Source organism: Scyliorhinus canicula, chromosome 17, assembly GCF_902713615.1.
Source record: "Scyliorhinus canicula chromosome 17, sScyCan1.1, whole genome shotgun sequence".
NCBI classification, from domain to species: Eukaryota; Metazoa; Chordata; class Chondrichthyes; order Carcharhiniformes; family Scyliorhinidae; genus Scyliorhinus; species Scyliorhinus canicula.
In genome coordinates this window covers 132,910,886-132,931,009 of record NC_052162.1, presented here as the reverse complement: position 1 = coordinate 132,931,009, position 20,124 = coordinate 132,910,886, and the positions used below count along the sequence as shown (strand labels likewise).

Genomic DNA, 20,124 nt, shown 5'->3' with positions numbered 1-20,124 from the left:
AGGAAACCGGAGCACCTGGAGGAAACCCACACATTGTCAAACACATGAATAACTTCTGTACCTTCTTAATTATAGCTCCTATATTTAACTTAAAATCATTGATTTATATCACAGAACTGTGGAACCCCATATGAAATAGGCATCCAATTTCAGTTCTGAATGTGATTGACAGCAGCAATAACAGCAGAATCCAAACCCTGATGCTGCCTGTGAACTTGTTGGTGTCTGAGCAGGTTGTTTGACTGAGCAAATGCCTTCCCACACATGGGGCAGTTGAATGGCCTCTCCCCAGTGTGAACTCACTGGTGTTTCAGCAGATTCTGTTAACTTTTAAATCCCTTCTCACAATGCGAACATTTAAATGGTCTCTGATCAGTGTGAACAAGTTTGTGTATCTGAAGATTGGATGAAGCAATGAATTCCTGTCCACACACAGGGCAGGTGAACGGTCTCTCCCCAGTGTGAACTTGATAGTGTCTCAGAAGGTGAGCTAACCAAGTGAATCCCTTCGCACAGATCAAGCACGTGAGTAGCCTCTCCCCTGTGTGAGTGTGTTGGTGTTTCAGAAGATCCCGTTTGCTGAAACGTTTTCTCACAGTCAGAACAATTAAATGGTCTCTGATCAATGTGAACTAATTGATGAATCAGAAGGTAGAAAGAACAAGTGAATCTCTTTCCACACACAGAGCAGATGAATGGCCTCTCCCCAGTGTGAGTGCAATGATGTGTCAGTAAATCCTTTTTACTTTTAAAGCTCTTCTCACAGTCAGCACATTTAAACGGTCTCTGGTCAGAGTGGACCTGATGATGGGTCCGGAGGTTGGATAAAACTTTAAATCCCTTCCCACAATCCAGACAGGTGAATGGCCTCTCACCTGTGTGAACATGCCGGTGTATGAAGAGGTTGGATGACTGAGTAAATCCCTTCCCACACACACAGCAGGTGAACGGCCTCTCCCCAGTGTGACTGCGTCGCTGAGTTTCCATTTCAGATGGATAATTGAAACCCTTCCCGCAGTCCCCACATTTCTACGGTTTTCTCCGTGGTGCCGGTGTATTTATGTCTGTCCAGGTTGAAGGATGTATTGAAGCCTCGTCCACACACAGCCTGAGTACAGTCTCTTCCTGATGTAAATGGTGCAATATATTTTCAGACTCTGTGATTGGTTAAAGTTCTTTGCTGTGTATGTGCCTCAGTGCTTTTCCAGTCGCACGGATGTTTGCAATCTTTTCTCTCAGACAGGACAAACATTTCTCCTTCCACATTGGAAGGCTGATGATGTTCAACTCCTGATGAATCGATAGACTCTGTTTGGACTTGACATGATGTTTGGTTTGAATTTCCCATCTTCAATCCTAGCATTACATAGAACATAGAACAGTACAGCACAGAACAGGCCCTTCGGCCCTCAATGTTGTGCCGAGCCATGATCACCCTACTCAAACCCACATATCTACCCTATACCCGTAACCCAACAATCCCCCCCTTAACCTTACTTTTATTAGGACACTACGGGCAATTTAGCATGGCCAATCCACCTAACCCGCACATCTTTGGACTGTGGGAGGAAACCGGAGCACCCGGAGGAAACCCACGCACACAGGGGGAAGACGTGGAGAAGAAGTTTACATTGCATTACTTAGATTCTACAATGCACAAACAGGCCAGTTGGTCTAACTGTTCTGCTGCTTATTATACTCGACACATCTCCTTCCATTCCATCCATCTCATCTCAGCCTGTCAGCTGATCTTTCCATTCCCTTTCCTTTTGGAAACATCCCAGCACTTTCCTCAACTCCTTCCCTGGAAACAAGTTGCACATTCTAATCCAGTGAATGAATAAAAAGTGTCCATGTCTACCTCTTGGATTTATTAGTAACTCTCTTGTATTTATGACCTAGTTTATAATAATAATAATAATAATATTCATTATTGTCACAAGTAGGCTTATGCAATGAAGTTACTGTGACAAGCCCCCAGTTGCCACATTCTGGCACCTGTTCGGGTTCACAGAGGGAGAATTCAGAATGTCCAATTCACTGAACAAGCACATCTTTCAGGATTTGTGCGAGTAAACCGGAGCACCTGGAGGAAACCCACGCAGACACGGGGAGAACATGCAGACTCTCCATAGACAGTGACCCAAGCAGGAATTGAATCTGGGACCATCTCACTGTGAAGCAACACTGCTTGTCAGTCTCCTCAGGGTCAAGCGCAAAACCGGCAAATCCTGCACCGTTTCTCAGTGCTAACCACTGTGCTACCATGCCACCCATGTTTATTCCTGACTACTAGTTTTCAACTTTATAATTGGCAGCATCCTCCCCACCTCTCTCCTGTCCAACCCACAGATCATTTTAAAGACTTGTATCAGGTCACGACTGAGTCACTTGATTTCTCAAGAAAATAAGGCCCAATCTGTTTAATTTTTGCCTGATAACTGTAATTTCTGTTGACAAAAATCATCACTGTGCATCCAGGTTAGAAATTGAGGAAACAAACCTTCCTTTGTGTTGGCACGTGCGCCTGCGCGGTTGCATCTTCTGTGAACCGGCACCCCTCAGTCACTGATTGGTTGGAGGCCCAGCCTCTCCCATTTGGTCCTCCAACCAATCCCCTTTTCCTCTTGTTCCGGATCAGCCGTCAATCATTGCCCGGGCATTGTGAGGTGTCAGATGAGAGGTTAGTGTCGGGGGCGGGATTTACAAATCCCGAGTGCGGCCCCAGAGCCGAATGTAGAACAATGTTATTATTGATCAATCAGCGAGTCAGCCTGAGCCTGTGGCCGCTCTCACCGTCTGCAACCGTCACAATGCTCGGGCGGTTGACGGCAGCTCCGGACCAATAGGAAGAGGAGAAGTGGGGCTGAAGGCCGACTGGGAGCGGCTGGTCCTCCAACCAATCGGAGTGAATGAGGGGAGGGGCTCGCTGTGATTGAAGCATGCGCAGTGTGGGTAATGGCGGTGTAGAAGGGCGTCTTTTTCATTTTCGAAATCGGTAATGGACGTTTAACAATATGGAGAGAGCGAGAGATCGGGGGAGTGGGCGGAAATGTTGTTTAAAGATGTTACAATCGGAAACCTCGGAATAGTTTACGGGACCCAGTTTGTATTGAGCGGGGCTGCAGCTCTTCATGTTCGGTTCGGGTTAACGGCCGCCATCTTTATTGGATGTGCATCAGGGCGCATGCGCGTGTCTCATCTTTGTCGGGGCGATGTTTCAGTGAGTGGGTGGGGCTTGTTCCCCATTGTTCAGAATGTGGAGATGCCGCCTTGGACTGGGCTGGGCTCAGGGAGAAGTCTGACAGCAACAGGGTTATTTGGAATCACGAGGTTTCAGAGTGTAGCTTCTTAATCAGGTGAGTGAAGAGGAAGGTTACACAAACACAGCCAATGATGCAAGATGATACTTTGAATGCGACTCTTTAGAACATAGAACATCACAGCGCAGTACAGGCCCTTCGGCCCTCAATGTTGCGCCGACCTGTGAAACCACTCTAAAGCCCATCTACACTATTCCCTTATCATCCATAAGTTTATCCAATGACCATTTGAATGCCCCTAGTGTTGGCGAGTCCACTACTGTTGCAGGCAGGGCATTCCACGCCCTTACTACTCTCTGAGTAAAGAACCTACCTCTGACATCTGCCCTGTATCTATCTCCCCTCAATTTAAAGCTATGTCCCCTCGTGCCAGACATCACCATCCGAGGAAAAAGGCTGTCACTGTCCACCCTGTCTAATCCTCTGATCATCTTGTTTGCCGGTAATTAAGTCTTTACAGGTCCAGATGGGGCGACTGGAGAGAGGATTAATCACAGTTTAAAGAGGTGTGAATTGTCTCAAGCCAGGCCAGTTGCAACAGATTAGATATATTATTTACAGTTTGTAATAAAATGAATGCATTATTATTTCTTGTCTTGTAATACACAATTGCAGCTATGTTAGAGATTTCTAGTCATCTCTTTCCTCAGAGGGTAGTTAGTTTTTGGATTTCTCTTCCACAGGGACCAGTTGTATCTGGGGGTCATTGAAAATATTGAAGCACAAGTTTGACAGATATTTTATTGACAATGGAATGAAGGGTTATGGGGAACAGGTAGGAAAATAGAGTGAAAGCTGAGGTGAGGAGGGATCTCTTCACTCGGATGCGGGAATGCTTTGGAATTCTCTACCCCAGAGGAATGTCGCGCCTTAGTCATCAAGTATGTTAAAGACAAATATTGATAGGTTTCTAGATATTGACGATATCGAGGGATATGGGGATTGTGTGGGAAAATGGTGCTGAGGTAGATCGGCCAAGGATCTCATTGAATGGTTGAGCAGACTCGGTGGGCTGAATGGTCTACTCTTGCTCCTATTCTAATCTCTGTGTCCTGGTCAGGAAGCAGTGAGCTGACCGTGGATCTGTCATTCAACATGAATCAGCACCTTCAGGAGAATTGGGAGGGTGAATATTAGATACAACAGAGAGAGAATGGAGGGAGATTGTGTGGGATGGAGATTTACAGCTTTTGGAGAACAAAAGAGGAAATAATGTTCCATCGCAACTAGAACTGTCTGCTCTGAATTTCTATCCTGTGCTAACAATTATGACTTTTGTAAATTGTTTTTAAAGGATATTGGAAGAGAAGGAATTATAGACAGAAATGTCAAACATCACGTCTACATGTGACAAACTCAATGGATTCCTTTTGAACTAGATATCAGCGGGCTCTGAATGTCATCGGCGAGAAGGAGAAATGTTTGTCCAATCTGTCGGCTTCAAAAGATTTTAACCATGAGTGTGACTGGAAACAGACAACACACACCCGAGTGAGAGAGTTCCAGTGAACTGACGGTGGAAAGAGCTTCAACCAGTTACACAGCCTGACAAAACATCACTATTCACAGTGAGGAGAGACAGTGCACATGTTCTGTGTGTAGACAAGGCTTCCACTGATTGTCCAATCTGGAGAGACACGAGGCGGCCCTAAACATGGAGAAACCGTGGAAATGTGGAGACTGTGGGAAGGGATATAGAGCCCCATCAGAGCTGGAAACTCATCGACGCAGTCACACTGGGGAGAGGCCGTTCACCTGCTCCAAGTGTGGGAAGGGATTCACTCGGTTATCCAACCTGCAGACACACCAGCGAGTTCACACTGGGGAGAAGCCATTCACCTGCTCCCAGTGTGGGAAGGGATTCACTCTGTTATCTCACCTGCAGACACACCAGCGAGTTCACACTGGGGAGAAGCCATTCACCTGCTCCCAGTGTGGGCAGAGATTCCGTGCTTCATTCACCCTGCGGAGACATCAGCGAGTTCACACTGGGGATAAGCCATTCACCTGCTCTCAGTGTGGGAAGGGATTCATTGAATCAACTACACTGCAGAGACATCAACGAATTCACACTGGGGAGAAGCCATTCACCTGCTCTCAGTGTGGTAAGGGATTCATTGATTCATCCACCCTACAGAGACATCAGCGAATTCACACTGGGGAAAGACCGTTCATCTGCTCTCAGTGTGGGAAGGGATTCACACAGTTATCCAGCCTGCTGTCACACCAGCGCGTTCACACAGGGGAGAAGCCATTCACCTGCTCTCAGTGTGGGCAGAGATTCCGTGCTTCATTCACCCTGTGGAGACACCAGCGAGTTCACACTGGGGAGAGGCCATTCACCTGCTCTCAGTGTGGGAAGGGATTCATTGACTTATCCATCCTGCGAAAACATCAACGAGTTCACACTGGGGAGAAGCCATTCATCTGCTCTCAGTGTGGGAAGGGATTCACACAGTTAGTAAATCTGCAGACACATCAGCGAATTCACACTGGGGTGAGGCCGTTCACCTGCTCTCAGTGTGGGAAGGGATTTATTTATTCATCCACCCTACAGAAACATCAGCGAATTCACACTGGGGAGAGGCCATTCACATGTTCTCATTGTGGGAAAGGATTCATTGATTCATTCACCCTGCTGCAACATCAGCGAGTTCACACTGGGGAGAGGCCGTTCACCTGCTCTCATTGTGGGAAGGGATTCACACAGTTATCCAGCCTGCAGTCACACCAACGAGTTCACACTGGGGAGAAGGCATTCACCTGCTCTCAATGTGGGAAAGAATTCACTTGGTTATCCGGCCTGCAGTCACACCAGCGAGTTCACACTGGGGAGAAGCCATTTACCTGCTCTCAGTGTGGGAAGGAATTCACTTGGTTATCTGGCCTGCAGAGACACCAGCGAGTTCACACTGGGGAGAGGCCACTCACCTGCTCTTAGTGTGGGAAGGGATTACATAGAAACATAGAAAATAGGAGCGGGATGAGACGATTTGGCCATTTGCGCCTGCTCTGCCATTCATTATGATCATGGCTTATCATCCAACTCCATAGCCTAATGCCGCTTTTCCCTCCATATCCTTTGACTCCCTTCGCCCTAAGTGCTACATCCACCTGCTTCTTGAAAACATACAATGTATTGGCCTCAACTATTTTCCGTGGTAACAAATTCCACAGGCTCATCACTCTCTGGTTGAAGAAATTTCTCCTCATCTCTGTCAAAATGATCTACCCCGGATCCTCAGACTGGTCCGTACATCCCCACCATTGGGAAAATCTTTCCTGTAACTACCCTGTCAAGTCCTGTTAGAATATTTTAGGTTTCTATGAGCTCCCCCATTCTTCTGAATGCCAGCGAATACAAACCTAACTGATTCAATCTCTCGTACGTCAGTTTGGTAAACCTTTTCTGCACTCCCTCTAGAGCAAGAACATCCTTCCTCAGATAAGGAGCCCAAAACTGCTCACAATATACCAGGTATGATCTCGCTAAGATATCCCTGCTCCTGTACCTGAATCCGCTCGCAGTGAAGGCTCGCATACCATTTGCCTTCTTTACCGCCTGCTGTAGCTGCATGTTGACCTTTAGTGACTGGTGTATAAGGGTTTCCAGGTCTCGTTGCACATCCCTTCTCTTAATTTATGACCAGCTAATAGTCTGCTGTCTCGTTTTTGGTACCAAACTGGATAACCTCGCATTTCTCCAAATTATACTGTATCTGCCATTCATTTGCCCACTCACTCAACTTGTCCAAATCACACTGAAGGATCTCTGCATCCTCCTCACAGCTCACCCTCCCACGCAATTTGGTGTCATGTGCAAATTTGGAGATATTGCATTTTGTTCCCTCATCTAAATTGATAATATATAGGGTGGCACAGTGGTTAGCACTGCTGCCTCACGGAGCTGAGGACCAGGGTTCAATCCTGGCTGCAGATCACTGTCTGTGTGGAGACAAATTCTCCTCTTGTCTGCATGGGTCTCGCCCCCATAACCCAATGATGTGGTGGGTAGGTGAATTGGCCATGATAAATTGTCCCTTAATTGGAAAAAAAAAATTGGATAGTTTAAATTTGAAAAGAAAAATCATTACTATATCTTGTGAATATCTGGGGTCCTCGCACAGATCCCTGCGGTACCCCACTAGTCACTGGCTGCCCATTTGAAAAAGACCATTAATTCCTACTTTTTGTTTCCTGTCTGCCAACCAGTTTTTTTATCCATCTCAAGAGACTACACCTAATCCCATGTGCTTCAATTTTACACACTAGTCTCTTATGCTGGACTTTGTCGAAAGCCATCTGAAAGTCGAAATGTACCACATCCACTGGCTCCCCCTTGTCAACTCTACCAGTTACACCCTTGAAGATATCCAATAGATACGCCAAGCATGATTTCCCCATCATAATCCATGCTGACTCTGTCCGATCCTGCCACTGGTTTCGAAGTGCTTTGCTATGAAATCTTTGACAATGGATTATCGAATTTACTGGTTATAATTCCCTGTTTTCTCTCTATCTCGCTTTTTAAATAGTGGAGTTACATAAACCACCCTTCAATCTGCAGGAACTGTTCCAGAGTCTATAGAATCCTGGAAGATGACCACCAATGCATCCACTATTTCTAGAGCCACTTCCTTAAGTACTTTGAGATGCAGATTATCAGGCCCTGGGGATTTATCACCCTTCAATCGCATCAATTTCCCAAACACTATTTCTCTCCTCATGTTGATCTCCTTCAGTTCCTCCCTCTCAATAAATCCTGCGTTCCCCAACATTTCTGGTATCTGATTTGTGCCCTCATTTGTGAAGACAGAACCAAAGTATGTATTTTTTTGCTCACCCATTTCTTTGTTCCCTATTATACATTCCCCCGTTTCTGACTGTAAGGAACCTACATTTGTCTTCACCAATCTTTTTCTCTTCACATACCTATCAAAACTTTTACAATCAGCCTAATTTCCTGTTTTATGCCATTCCCAACATCACCACTGCAGTTTGGCCGTCTATATAAGATGCCCACTAAGTTTTTTGCTCTTTGGTGTTTCTCAGCTCTACCCATACAGATTCCACATTGTCGGAGCTGATACCGTTCCTCACTATTGTATTATTTTCCTCTTTAACCATGGACGTCATGGGTAGCACAGTGGTTAGAACTGTTGCTTCACATCGCCAGGGTCCCAGGTTCGATTCCCGGCTTGGGTCACTGTCTGTGCAGAGTTTGCACATTCTCACCATGTCTGCTGGTTTTCCTCCGGGTGCTCCGGTTTTCTCCCACAAGTCCCGAAAGATGTGCTCTTCGGTGAATTGGATATCCTGAATTCTCCCTCAATATTCCTGAACATGTGCAGGAGTGTGGCGACAAGGGAATTTTCACAGTAACTTCATTGCAGTGTTAATGTAAGCCTACTTGTGACACTAATAAAGATTATTATTAACCAGCACTGCCACTCCACTGCCTTTTCCTTTTTGGCTGTCCTTCCTAAACACTGAATATATTCAGTTGCCATCCCTGGTCATCCTGCAGCCATGTCTCCATTCTCCCGATTACATCACACTCGTTTACGTCTATTTGCGTGATTCACTCGGTTATGCGATCTGCAGTCACACCAGGGAGTTCACACTGGAGAGAGGCCGTTCACCTGCTCTCAATGTGTGAGGGGATTTAGTGATTCATCGCACTTTCTGAGACACCAACAAGTTCACAACTGATTACAGGGATTGGATTCTGCTGTTATTGTTTCGGTTCTCAATTACATCCAAGTCTGCATTTTGTTCATTCTGTTGGCGGTTATAAGATGTTTCATTCTCTTCCGTTTGGAAACCCCAAAAATCATGCCACATTGTCATGAAGATGATCTAAGGTAGTTACATGATTGTTTTGTTAAATTATCTTGGTACTTCTCAGAGAAGAAAACTATCAGGGTACGAGGGGCAAGTTGTCTGAGGTGCACTGGGAAACTACATTAAATAGTATGGTGGGAGACAGGCAATCACTAATATTTAAGGAATTATTACAGATTTACATGGGGATCGGTTAGCTCAGTTGTCTGGATGGCTGGTTTATGCTGAGTGACACCAACAGCACAGGTTAAATTCCCATACCGGCTGAGGTTAGCCATGGTCTGTATCAGTATTTGTGCTCCACATGATCCTCCACACACCTCTACATCTCCCCCATCAGCATCTCCCTCTATTCCTTTCTCCCTCGTGCATGTATCTAGCTTTGTGTTCAATGTATTCATGCTGTTCACCTCAGCCACTCGCTGTGGGAGTGAGTTCCACTTTCTCACCACTCGCTGGGTAAAGAGGTTTCGACTGAAATTCCTATTGGATTATTGAATCCATTCATAGTCTTAAAGACTTCCATCAGGTCACCCATCAGTCTTCTCTTTTCCAGAAAAAAGCAGCCCCAGCCTGTTAAATGCTCTCAGCTCTGTATATTATGAATCTTTGTTCCACCTTATCCAGTGTCTCTATTTACTTTTTCTAAATAGAGATCACCAATGTTGTCAGTGCTCCCAGTACAGTCTAACCCTGGGTCTAAACAAGTTGAACATTTCCTCCGTGTTTTTCAATTCTATCCCTCTAGAATGGAACCCCAGATATGGGCCCCACACTTTAGGAAAGGTGTGAAGTTCTTACAGACGGTGTAGAGGACATTTACGAGAATGACACCAGAGATAAGAGACTCCAGTTAGTTGGAGTGAATGGAGCAGCTGAATTTCTCTCCTGAGATCACAGCATCTGGAGGGTGGTGAATGGGGCCATTCAGCCCTTTGAAACCATGTTGGCTCTCTGTGGAGCAAGCCAGTCTGTCCATTGCCCCGTTCTTTCTCCGAATCCCTGTGGGTTTATTTCTCTCAGTGCCCGTCCAATTTCCTATTGAAATCCTTCCGTCATCTCTGCATCTCCGACCCTCATAGGCAGTAGGTTCCAGGTTGTTATCACTCCCTTTACATGTGCACAAGGCTCCTGGAGCACAGAGGAGTCTAATTGGCCCATTTCTCCCATTCCAGCTCTTTGTACAGCGACCCATTTAATCCCAGAGTTCGACTATTTTGTTTTCTTTTTCAGAATGTACCAAATTCCCTTTTGGAAGTTACAGTTCAATGAGATTCCAGCACCATTTATAAACAATGCATTCCAAATCACAACAACTAGCTGTGTTTTACAACAAATAATTGTGCATATGGTGTGTCTGGAGTTTCAGAGTCTCCAAAATGGTGTCAATGACGTGGTTATTACACAAAATTAAGACTCAATCTTTATCAATCATTTTGGTAAGGACACCGAATGTAATATATCCTCGTTTGCGGACAGTTAGAACAAATGAACATTTCTATAAAATCTCTCACTACGACTGGACCTCCTAAAGTGTTTTAAAGCCAATGGAGTTCTTTTGAAATATATTCACTGTTGTAATGTCGGAAACTGTAAGTACCATGTGTGATCACATTTAGTTTTAAAGTTGTAATTTTCATGTGTATTCACTGTCATTGGTAATAAGGTCAAGGAAGCCCTTTTGTACCTTTAACATGTGGCTTCCTGCAGCCATTTCACCTTCTGTACCGTTTCTATATTAACTATATTAATTTCACAGCAAAAAACAATAATTAAATTAATGATTATTCAGTAGTGAACATTGATTACATTAGTGAATTGGTGTGTTAGGTAATTATATTGCAAAGACTAGATCTTTATTTTTTAAAATAATACGATCAACCAAAATGTTTCCAGAAACTGCAGAGCTATCAGAATTTGATTGAAAAATAAATTACTTGATAATTTTGAGAAGTTACAAGATGTGGTGACAAGCCTGTATATATTACATGTACTCAGCAGTATGACCTCTCACCAGTAGGTGGTGTCATGCATCAGTCAGGTGACATCCAGCTACCAGCAGAAGGTTGTAAGGGGTACATGAGGCCAGTCGCACATAAGGGCAGTTCCAAGAGAGTCTAATGTAACTCTGTGATAACTTGGTCTGTATAGCATTCTGGTCATTACCTTACCACATGTACATTAATAAATCATCGTTCTAGCTAAGTCACCAGCAGTTCTGTAGAATCATTGCAATACAAGACAGAACACAACACGAGACATCGTGTTCTGTCAAGAATATGTGGGCTCGGCATTGGAGTAATGGTATTGTTACTGGGCGTGTAAACCAGAGACCCAGGTTAATGCTGTGGGATCTGGGATCGAATCTGCCTGTGCCAGATGGTGAAATTGAAGTTGAATAAAAGTATCAAATTAAAAGTATAATGATAACATTCTTGATTGTTGTAAAAACCCATCTGATTCACTAATGTACTTCATGAAATCTGCTCTCCTTATGTGGCCTGGCCTACACGTGTCTCCAGATCCACAGCAATGTTGTGGTTGATTTGTCAGTGCCCTCTGAAATAGCCTCACAAGACACGCAGTTCAAGGGCAATTGGAATGAGCAGTAAATGCTGGCCCAGCCAGTGACACCGACCTCCCATGAATGAATAATTTTAAGGTGGCTCATTGTTCAATCTGAAGACGCGTAAGAAACTGTCTCTTGGTTTGGATTTGATTTATTATCGAGATAAAGTGAAAAGTATTGTTCTGCGTACAGTCCACATAGATCGTTCCATGCATGAAAAAACAAAGTGCGGATCTTGGTAGTTTGCTCAGTTCACAAAAGAATTTAATGACTTTGTAGAAGCAGATTAACATTTCAATCACCATCCGAAACATATCTAATGGTAATGCGTGGTCGTATCGACAGACAGAAACAATACTGTCACTGAATTAGAGGAAATGGCAGAGATTTAAGTGAACCACATTTTTGATAAATTCGGCCTTCATGATGGAGAAAGAGGAAAAGCCACTCAGGGAGATGAGGAAATCCAGGCTCAGTGCGGATTTGCTGTCACCCCTCCTTTCTTATTCATGAACGGTATTTAGGCTGCAGAATGTTTCACACCAAACCACAGAGGGGTCAAATATAAGCAACACATAATTCTCAATTCACTTCCATTTAATTATATTAGACTTTGTTTAAAAGCTACCTGTGGTCAATCTTAACAAAGATTCATGGGATTTGTATTACCCAGAGACATGCTTTCTTTTCTTGGTCAGTAATGTTTGCAATTCAATGGTGTATATTTCAGAGTTATTCAGAATGAAGACTCGAGAGCTATTCAATTCAAAATGAAGTCATATATAACAAATAAATATACTGAGGTTTGTAGCCACCTGGGTTGGCCACTTCCTCACACAAAATGGAAGAACGCAAATGTTACAGGGAAAAATGGACATTGGCAAAGAAACAAGCAGTTTGCAGAATCCCCTGTATTCTAGCTGCTACAGAAACCAGACAGAATTGTAACTAACGAGCTGCGCATAGTAAGTGAGCGATTCACGGCGATTCCCAGGCACAATGGACACAACAGTGAACTGCAATCGCTACAATCTATAGAAGGTCAGACATCCCGGCGCCAGTGGAGTCTGAGACAAAGGACACCAATAAGGTGGAAGGAACTGCCCGGTGATCGAGGAACAGCCCCGTTATTGGGGAAATTCAAATCAATCAATTGGGAAGAGACCCAATCGATTGCAGGTTTAGAGAGGGTCCGCCCAGAAGGACGCGAAGCCCCTGGGACCTATAAAAGTCAGGTCCCAGGACTGATTCTTTCTTCTTGACCAGCCGGCCCTCCCAGCAGAACACCTTTGCAGCAGAAGACCTTGAGAAGGAGAGGCCTGGTCAGCAGCCACCATCAAGTAAGTGTCATACAACGCACGCTGCGAGAGTAGGCACTCCTGACCCCTTTAGTCCACACCAACTGGAAGCCTGTGGATCAAGGACAAAGCAAGAGGCCATTGTTCCCTGATCCGGCAGTTCCCTTATTCCAGATAAGTATTGGCCTGTTAGTGGTAGGAATAGCCTAGTCTTTTAGTTTTATATGCATAAGTAGTAGATAACTATTAGAATAAACGTGTCTTGTTTGAACTTACTAACTGGTATATTGAGTTATTGGTTTGAACTTGAATCTTGTGGCGATATCATAAGGATACCTGGCGACTCTAGAGCTAAGGAATAAAACAGCCAAATTGAGTGTAAAGTACACTCACCCAGAACGAGCAACATTTAGTGGCGAACTCTGACGGGACTCAATTAGAAGTGCCCCCCCCCCCCCCCCCCCCCACTCCGAGAGAACCCAGCAATTTGAATCAAAAATCCAATTGGTAAAAGGAAAAACCACAAGTGTTCAAGTAGTTCAAACCAATCCTCATAATTCGGAAGTGTGTTTTTGCATGCGTAACTAACAGGGTTATAAGGTAAAACTGAGAGATTTTTGTTGCGACAAACTGTCGGGAGTTTATAATTCGGAGAATAGCGAAAGCCGTACCCGTATTTTATAGCACTGCCTTATTCTTCGTTCCAAATTTAAAAGAGAGCATAAGATAGAAGAGATGGCCATGCAGGCAATGGAACGCCTCATGAACCCAGAGCAGTTCGTGGTCACAGCGACCAGCAGCAGCAGAGTAGGTCAGTGTCCCGTTTGGGAGCTGGAATCAGGAAGTACCTCAAAGGGAAAGGATGGCTCCTTTGGAGTGAGTTTTGTTCGAATGAGGAGACAGGTCCCGGGAGTATAGGGCATACTTGGTGGGAGAACTTGTCTGAAATTCATAAGAAAGGTTTGAGTAAAGCACGTAAGCCGATGGCAATTGTGTCCTGCTTGGCACAATTGCGAGGCACAGAGGAGGTCGTCAGGACACTCCGAGCAGATTTAGAGGAGAGAAATAGAATGAGCAAAGTGGATGTCAGGGACATCGAAAGAGAGAATTTAGAATTAAGGCAAAAGTTGGCAGATAAGGATAGAGAGGTGGATTATGCCAAGAGGGCACACCAGTCTTGTCTAGCCCATCTGAGCAGCTCCCAGGTACAATACGAAAAAGCCTATCAGGATGTGCAGCGTGCAGTCTTGATAAGATAAGAATCAGAGAAGCAGGTAGAGACACTGAAGAAGCAGTGTAGCGACCTGAAGGCAGCTTTAAGGGCACTCCATGCTGCTACCACTGAGCAAAGGCAAAGCACAGTGGACCATGCTAAGTGTAGGAAACAGATTGCGGAGCTGCAATCTCTGCTTTCTGTGCAGAATAGCTTCCAAGAAACCTTTGGAACGCAATTAGAGGAAGAGAATGCACCAGATTGGCAGGAGTTAAGCGAGACAACGCAGCGATATGTTCAGGGAACGTGCGCGCTAGAAACGCAGCAGGAAAGGAAAGTGCCCCAACCCCCCACAGATCAGATAGCACCCGCACCAATGAACCCAGTCACCCAACGAAAAGCAACCGCAGACGGCGCACCCGAGATCACTTACACCACCCCCTTAACCGTGACTCAACTAAGGGACACGTGTGAGAAAATCACTCCGTTCCTCCCCACTTCAGACCCCCACCAATTATTTGCAAGAGTTAAACAGCAGGCGACCATGTACGGCCTTGATGCACGAGAGCAGGTTAAGCTCAGTTTTGAGTTTAGACTCATCGGTAGTAGCAGCCCTCCCTACCCACAGAACGTTGGAGGAGGCACCCTCGAAGAAATGCATACAGCTATTTTGGATGCGATAGGGTATAACAGTTGAAGGCCTAAACAAGTGTAGGCAGAAAAAAACCGAGGACCCCACAGCATTTGCAGGAAGGCTGTGGATTCACTTCACTGCAGGTTTTGGTGAATTAGACCGCGCGCATTTGACCCAAGATAACATGGATAAATGGACCCGCACTATCATCTCCCATGCCACAGTGGCAGGACAGAAAGCCTGCTCTAATTACGACCCCTCAGAAGAGGCCCATAATGAAAAATGGGTCTTGAAAAGATTGTCCCGCGCTTGGGAGCAATCTGTGCACAATAAGACAGCATTTAAGAAGCCCGAGGAGGCGCAAACCGAGGTAGACATTCAAGCAGTAAGAGCGCACCAAAACCCCGCATGGGTAAATGAGGGACAGAACAGCCCCCTACAGAAGTCACAGGAATGTTTTAACTGTGGATAGTTAAGGCATTTTGCTGGGGAATGCAATGCACCACAAAAACCTCAGAGAGGCCAGCAGACAGGCACTCTGAACAGGAACAGAGCGAAGCCTATTCACAGTATAGGGACGCACTCAGGACAGACCAATGTGGACGGAACGGACTGACAGTGTTCGGGCTCCCCCACTTGGGTCTGTGATACCCTCTGGGACAGATCCGGACGACCGGTAGTCACATTGAAAATTTGGGGAAATCCCATAGAATTACTCTGGGACACAGGAGGTTACCGCACGACCATTAATTCCTCCAGTACACCACAGGCAAACATGTGGCCCACTACAGCCACAATAACACTCCGGATTTACAGGACACTCACAGCAAGGAACCATTACAGCCCCTGTACCAATCCAGCTAGGGAATATCTCCACCAGACACCCCGTTGTTATAACTGATCTGCCCCACACTGCAGAACACATACTCAGCATTGATTTTATGAATGCACACAGCCTGTCGTTCGCTCCAGTCAATCAGTGTGTCTGGCGAATGGCAAGGTCTGAAAGAGCACCCGCAACGCTCACAGTAGGTGAGTACGAACATAGGATTAGCGCAGTTGGCGACTATTGTTTTGACCCGACCACGCTCAGCACGGACAAACAGGTTAGGGCAGTTTTAAACAAACACAGGGCAGCATTTGCCAGTCACCGGCATGACTGCGGCAGGATGACTGGACCAGCTCAGATTACAGGACCTGATCCGAGACCACAAAGACAGTATAGATCTCCCCTGGAAGCGGAGGGAGAAATCGGAAAGGTAATAGAGAGCTTATTAGAGCAGGGCGTACTAAGGACAGTAGCCTCCACTAATAATGCCCCTATTTGGCCAGTGAGGAAGCCCGACGGATCATGGCGTCTGACCATTGATTATCGGGAACTCAACAAAGTTACCCCAGCATTAGCCCCCACGGTAGCAACAAGTCCCGAGACCTTGCTCAAGCAGGGACTCAACTCCAAATATTTTACGGTTTTGGACATTAGCAATGGCTTTTGGTCAATCCCATTAGCGAAGGCGTGCCAATACAAATTCGCATTCACTTTTAAAGGTCAGCAGTACACGTGGACATGCCTCCCACAAGGATTCCACAACTCACCCTCCATTTTCCACCGACAGTTGGCAAATGGACTATCAAAATTTTCCCGACCCGAATGTCTGGTACAGTATGTGGACGACCTATTACTGCAGACAGACACTAAGGCAGAACCCATCACACTTCTGTCTGAACTCCTACAACTCTTACACTCAATCGGATGTAAAGTAAACCCCAGAAAGGCCCACCTATTGGAGAATAAAGTGATGTATTTGGGTACAATCATCACGCACGGCAAACGCTAGATCGAGTTCAAAAGAATTGACTCGATCGTCAAATTGCCCCTTCTCCAAAATGTTTCAGCCCTCCGGTCATTTTTAGGACTGGTTGGGTATTGTCGGAACCATATCGATGGTTTTGCGACAAAGGCAGCCCCACTTTCAGACCTCCTTAAGAAAGGAGCCCCTTGGGAATGGCTTCCGCAGCATACAGAGGCTGTGGACGATTTAAAGAAATCCCTTAGCGCAGCCCCTGCACTACAAGTTCCAGACCCGCTTTCCCCCTATGCGATTGAGGTAGCAAGCACAGATCTGACCCTCTCAGCCGTGCTCCTTCAGGAACGGCACAAGCAGCTACGACCAGTGGCTTATGCCTCCCGACTTTTAGACTCAGTAGAGCAAGGATTTTCAGCCTGCGAAAGGCACCTACACGGAGTATTCTGGGCAGTACAGTACTTTTCGTACACACCCCCACACAGCTTCTATTGGACGGAGACTGAAGGACGGTTCAGTTAGCAAAATTAAAGCAGCTTGGTGGACACTTATTTTCAAGGACGGGACATCATAGTGAAACGGACTAAGACACACACCTTTTTAGCAGACAATCTCCAATACCGAGGACAACCCCATGATTGCGAGATAGTAGCCCCCCTCCACAACACAGGACCCTTCATTGCAATGACGCCCCCCAGAAAGATAGGAAGTTCAACTCAAAGCCCCCAGCACACAGACACATGTACCCCCTTGAAGATTTATGTGGATGGTTCATCCACTGTTTTAAATGGTGAGCGCATTACAGGATGCGGCATCTATGTAGAGGATGCGCAGGGATGTGCATTAGAAGATATATCTTTAAAGTTACCCGGTCACTTAGGCACGCAGGCAGCAGAGCTCGCGGCCATAGCATATATAGTGGACCACCCAGATTCGTTCCCCAGCCCAGCAGATATATATTCTGATAGTCTATATGTCTGCAACAGTTTGACGGATTTCCTACCCCTGTGGAAGACAAGAGGTTTTGTTTCCGCAGATGGAAAGCCCTTTCCATCAGCCCCATTGCTCCGCCATATCCTAGAACAGGCAAAGGATAGGATTTATGGCATAATTAAAGTAAGAAGTCATCATCGGTCAATCCCCCTGGAAATGTGAAAGCCAACGCACTGGCAAAAGCAGGTTCCAGGCACGGACATTTTTGGACACCCCCAGCTAGCGCTCCTGTGAGTTCAGTTCAGGTCTCACAGACAGACATCGAGGATCTAGTACAGGCCCAAAAACAGGACTGCAATCTCAGGGAGATTAGTAGAGGAAAGTTTTTGGCCCCGTACGACAAGTTTAAACATGCTCTGACCACACATGATGGTGTGGTTCTCAAAGATAAATTGTATGTGGCTCCTGAAAAGGACAGGAATCAAATGATTTGCCTTATTCCATGACAGTCATGGAAATCAAGGGATAGACCCCACCACAGCCCACCTGAGACAGCTCTGTTGGTGGCTAGATTTGAGAGAGGATGTAACACATTACATTGAAAATTGTTTGATTTGTGCACAGAATAACCCGGAGAGGTATTCTAAGAAGGCACAGCTCAGTCACACTCGGCCCGTTAATGGCCCCTAGACAAACCTCCAGATCGATTTTATAGGTCCATTGCTCCCTTGCAGGAATGGCTATAAATACGTTTTGGTGGTCATTGATACATTTACGAAATGGGGAGAAGCATTCCCATCTCGAACAAACACAGCCAAAACAACCGCAAAGATCCTGACACACCACATCATTACTAGATGGGGACTCCCCAGAAGTATTGAGTCGGACCAGGGATCTCATTTTACAGGACGGGTCATGAAGAACGTCCTGACCATATTCGGCATTAAACAAAATTTCCACATTGCGTACCACCCCCAGTCCAGCGGAATAGTGGGACGCATGAATCGGACTCTAAAATCGACCCTCAAAAAGATGGTCCAGGAAAACAATACAACTTGGGATTCGGTGCTCCCATTCACACTTATGTTTTTAAGGAATACTGTTTCAGCTTTAACAGGTATCACCCCACACACACTCATGACCGGACGCCCCATGAAAGGTTCTGAATTCCTTTTAGGACTCGACATGACCAGCCCAGAAGTGACGGCCCTCACACACGAGACAGCAGTAAAGCAATTAGTGGAAACTGTTAGGTCAGCTCAGTTAGCAGCCGCAGTAAAATTGGGAAAGAAAGAGAAACAGAGCAAGGCTTGTTTCGACAGAACAGTACATTCCACAGAGTTTCAGGTTGGACAACAGGTAATATTGTCTGTTTATAACCCCAGCACGTTTTTGGCCCCACAATTTTCAGGTCCGTACTCAATTGCGGACAAAATCAGCCCTTCAGTATATAAGATAAAGTACCCCAACGGGAAGACTGCCTGGTTCCATATCAACCAGTTAAAGGCATTTGGAACACAGTCCAACCGCACACACCATGTCCTGCTAGACGCAGCAGAACACCACGCCCCGCCCACAAGAGACGCATTTCCACGCTCCCCCTCACAGACCAGTTCCTCATTGGACTCGACCTCGACTCCGCCCATTGACTTCAGACCACGCCCCGAATCGCCCACAAGCTGCCACAGCAGAGACAGCGACTGTGACTTTGACGACAGCCACAGCACGCCTCTCTACTGCCCTGATACACCAGACCCACACACACCAACTACGACCCCGAATACAGTGATTTGGAGATCACTTACATTAAGACACCAGACCCACACCCAGACCCACCGCCCAACTATGACGACCCCGATAACGTTCACACAAATTTGGACACGACCATTTGGCACCGAGATAACTCTTACAGGCTCGTCCGGAATGACGAGAGAGACCCTCGGTCACACAACTCACTCAAAGCATGCCTGATCCATACAAGGGTATGGGATCCGGGAGAAGAGGATGACTTTAAGTCTGACTCCCGACATGGCAACCCCTTTGCGACCCTGTTTGCAGAGAATGAAGGGAATTGAGGTGTCCAGATGATGTAAAAAGAGGAACCGCTTGAGAGATAAACGGTGTCCTTTTCTGATGGAACCCGCAGTATGTTTCTTTCATGTTTGTTTGTTTCATGTTTGTCTTTGGCTCAGTTCAGAACGACTAGGAGGATTGGCCACAAGACTTTCAGCTGAAAAGTTTGTGACCATCTCACATTTCGTCACTGTTCTTCTGTAGTGAAGATGTTTTGTTCCCGAGACCATTTCATAACTGCCCTTCTGATTCGACGGAAGTCTTATCAGCAGATACCTTTGAGAACTTGCAAGACACCAAGCATCTGAAATGTCTGAAGCCCAGCTAAAGGCTTCTCCCTTGAATCCACTGGGAGCTCCCTAGCTCCAGTTTCATAACTGCTCTTCTGTTTGGAGGACAGAAGAGGCAACCCCCATGATGACTACATTCTTG

At 45.9% G+C, this 20,124-nt stretch overlaps 1 protein-coding gene across 1 annotated transcript in view; it reads left to right on the top strand.

Moving 5' to 3' along the window:
• Positions 1-4,986: 4,986 nt before the first annotated feature.
• The window catches only part of LOC119951162 (gastrula zinc finger protein XlCGF26.1-like), a gene marked incomplete at both ends in the record, with an annotated part of 38,595 nt that continues 23,457 nt past the window's right edge, over positions 4,987-20,124 (top strand). The window contains one exon of the mRNA XM_038774190.1: positions 4,987-6,200. Within this exon, the coding sequence (XP_038630118.1) occupies positions 4,987-6,200 (1,214 nt within the window). The remainder of the gene's footprint in view (positions 6,201-20,124) is intronic.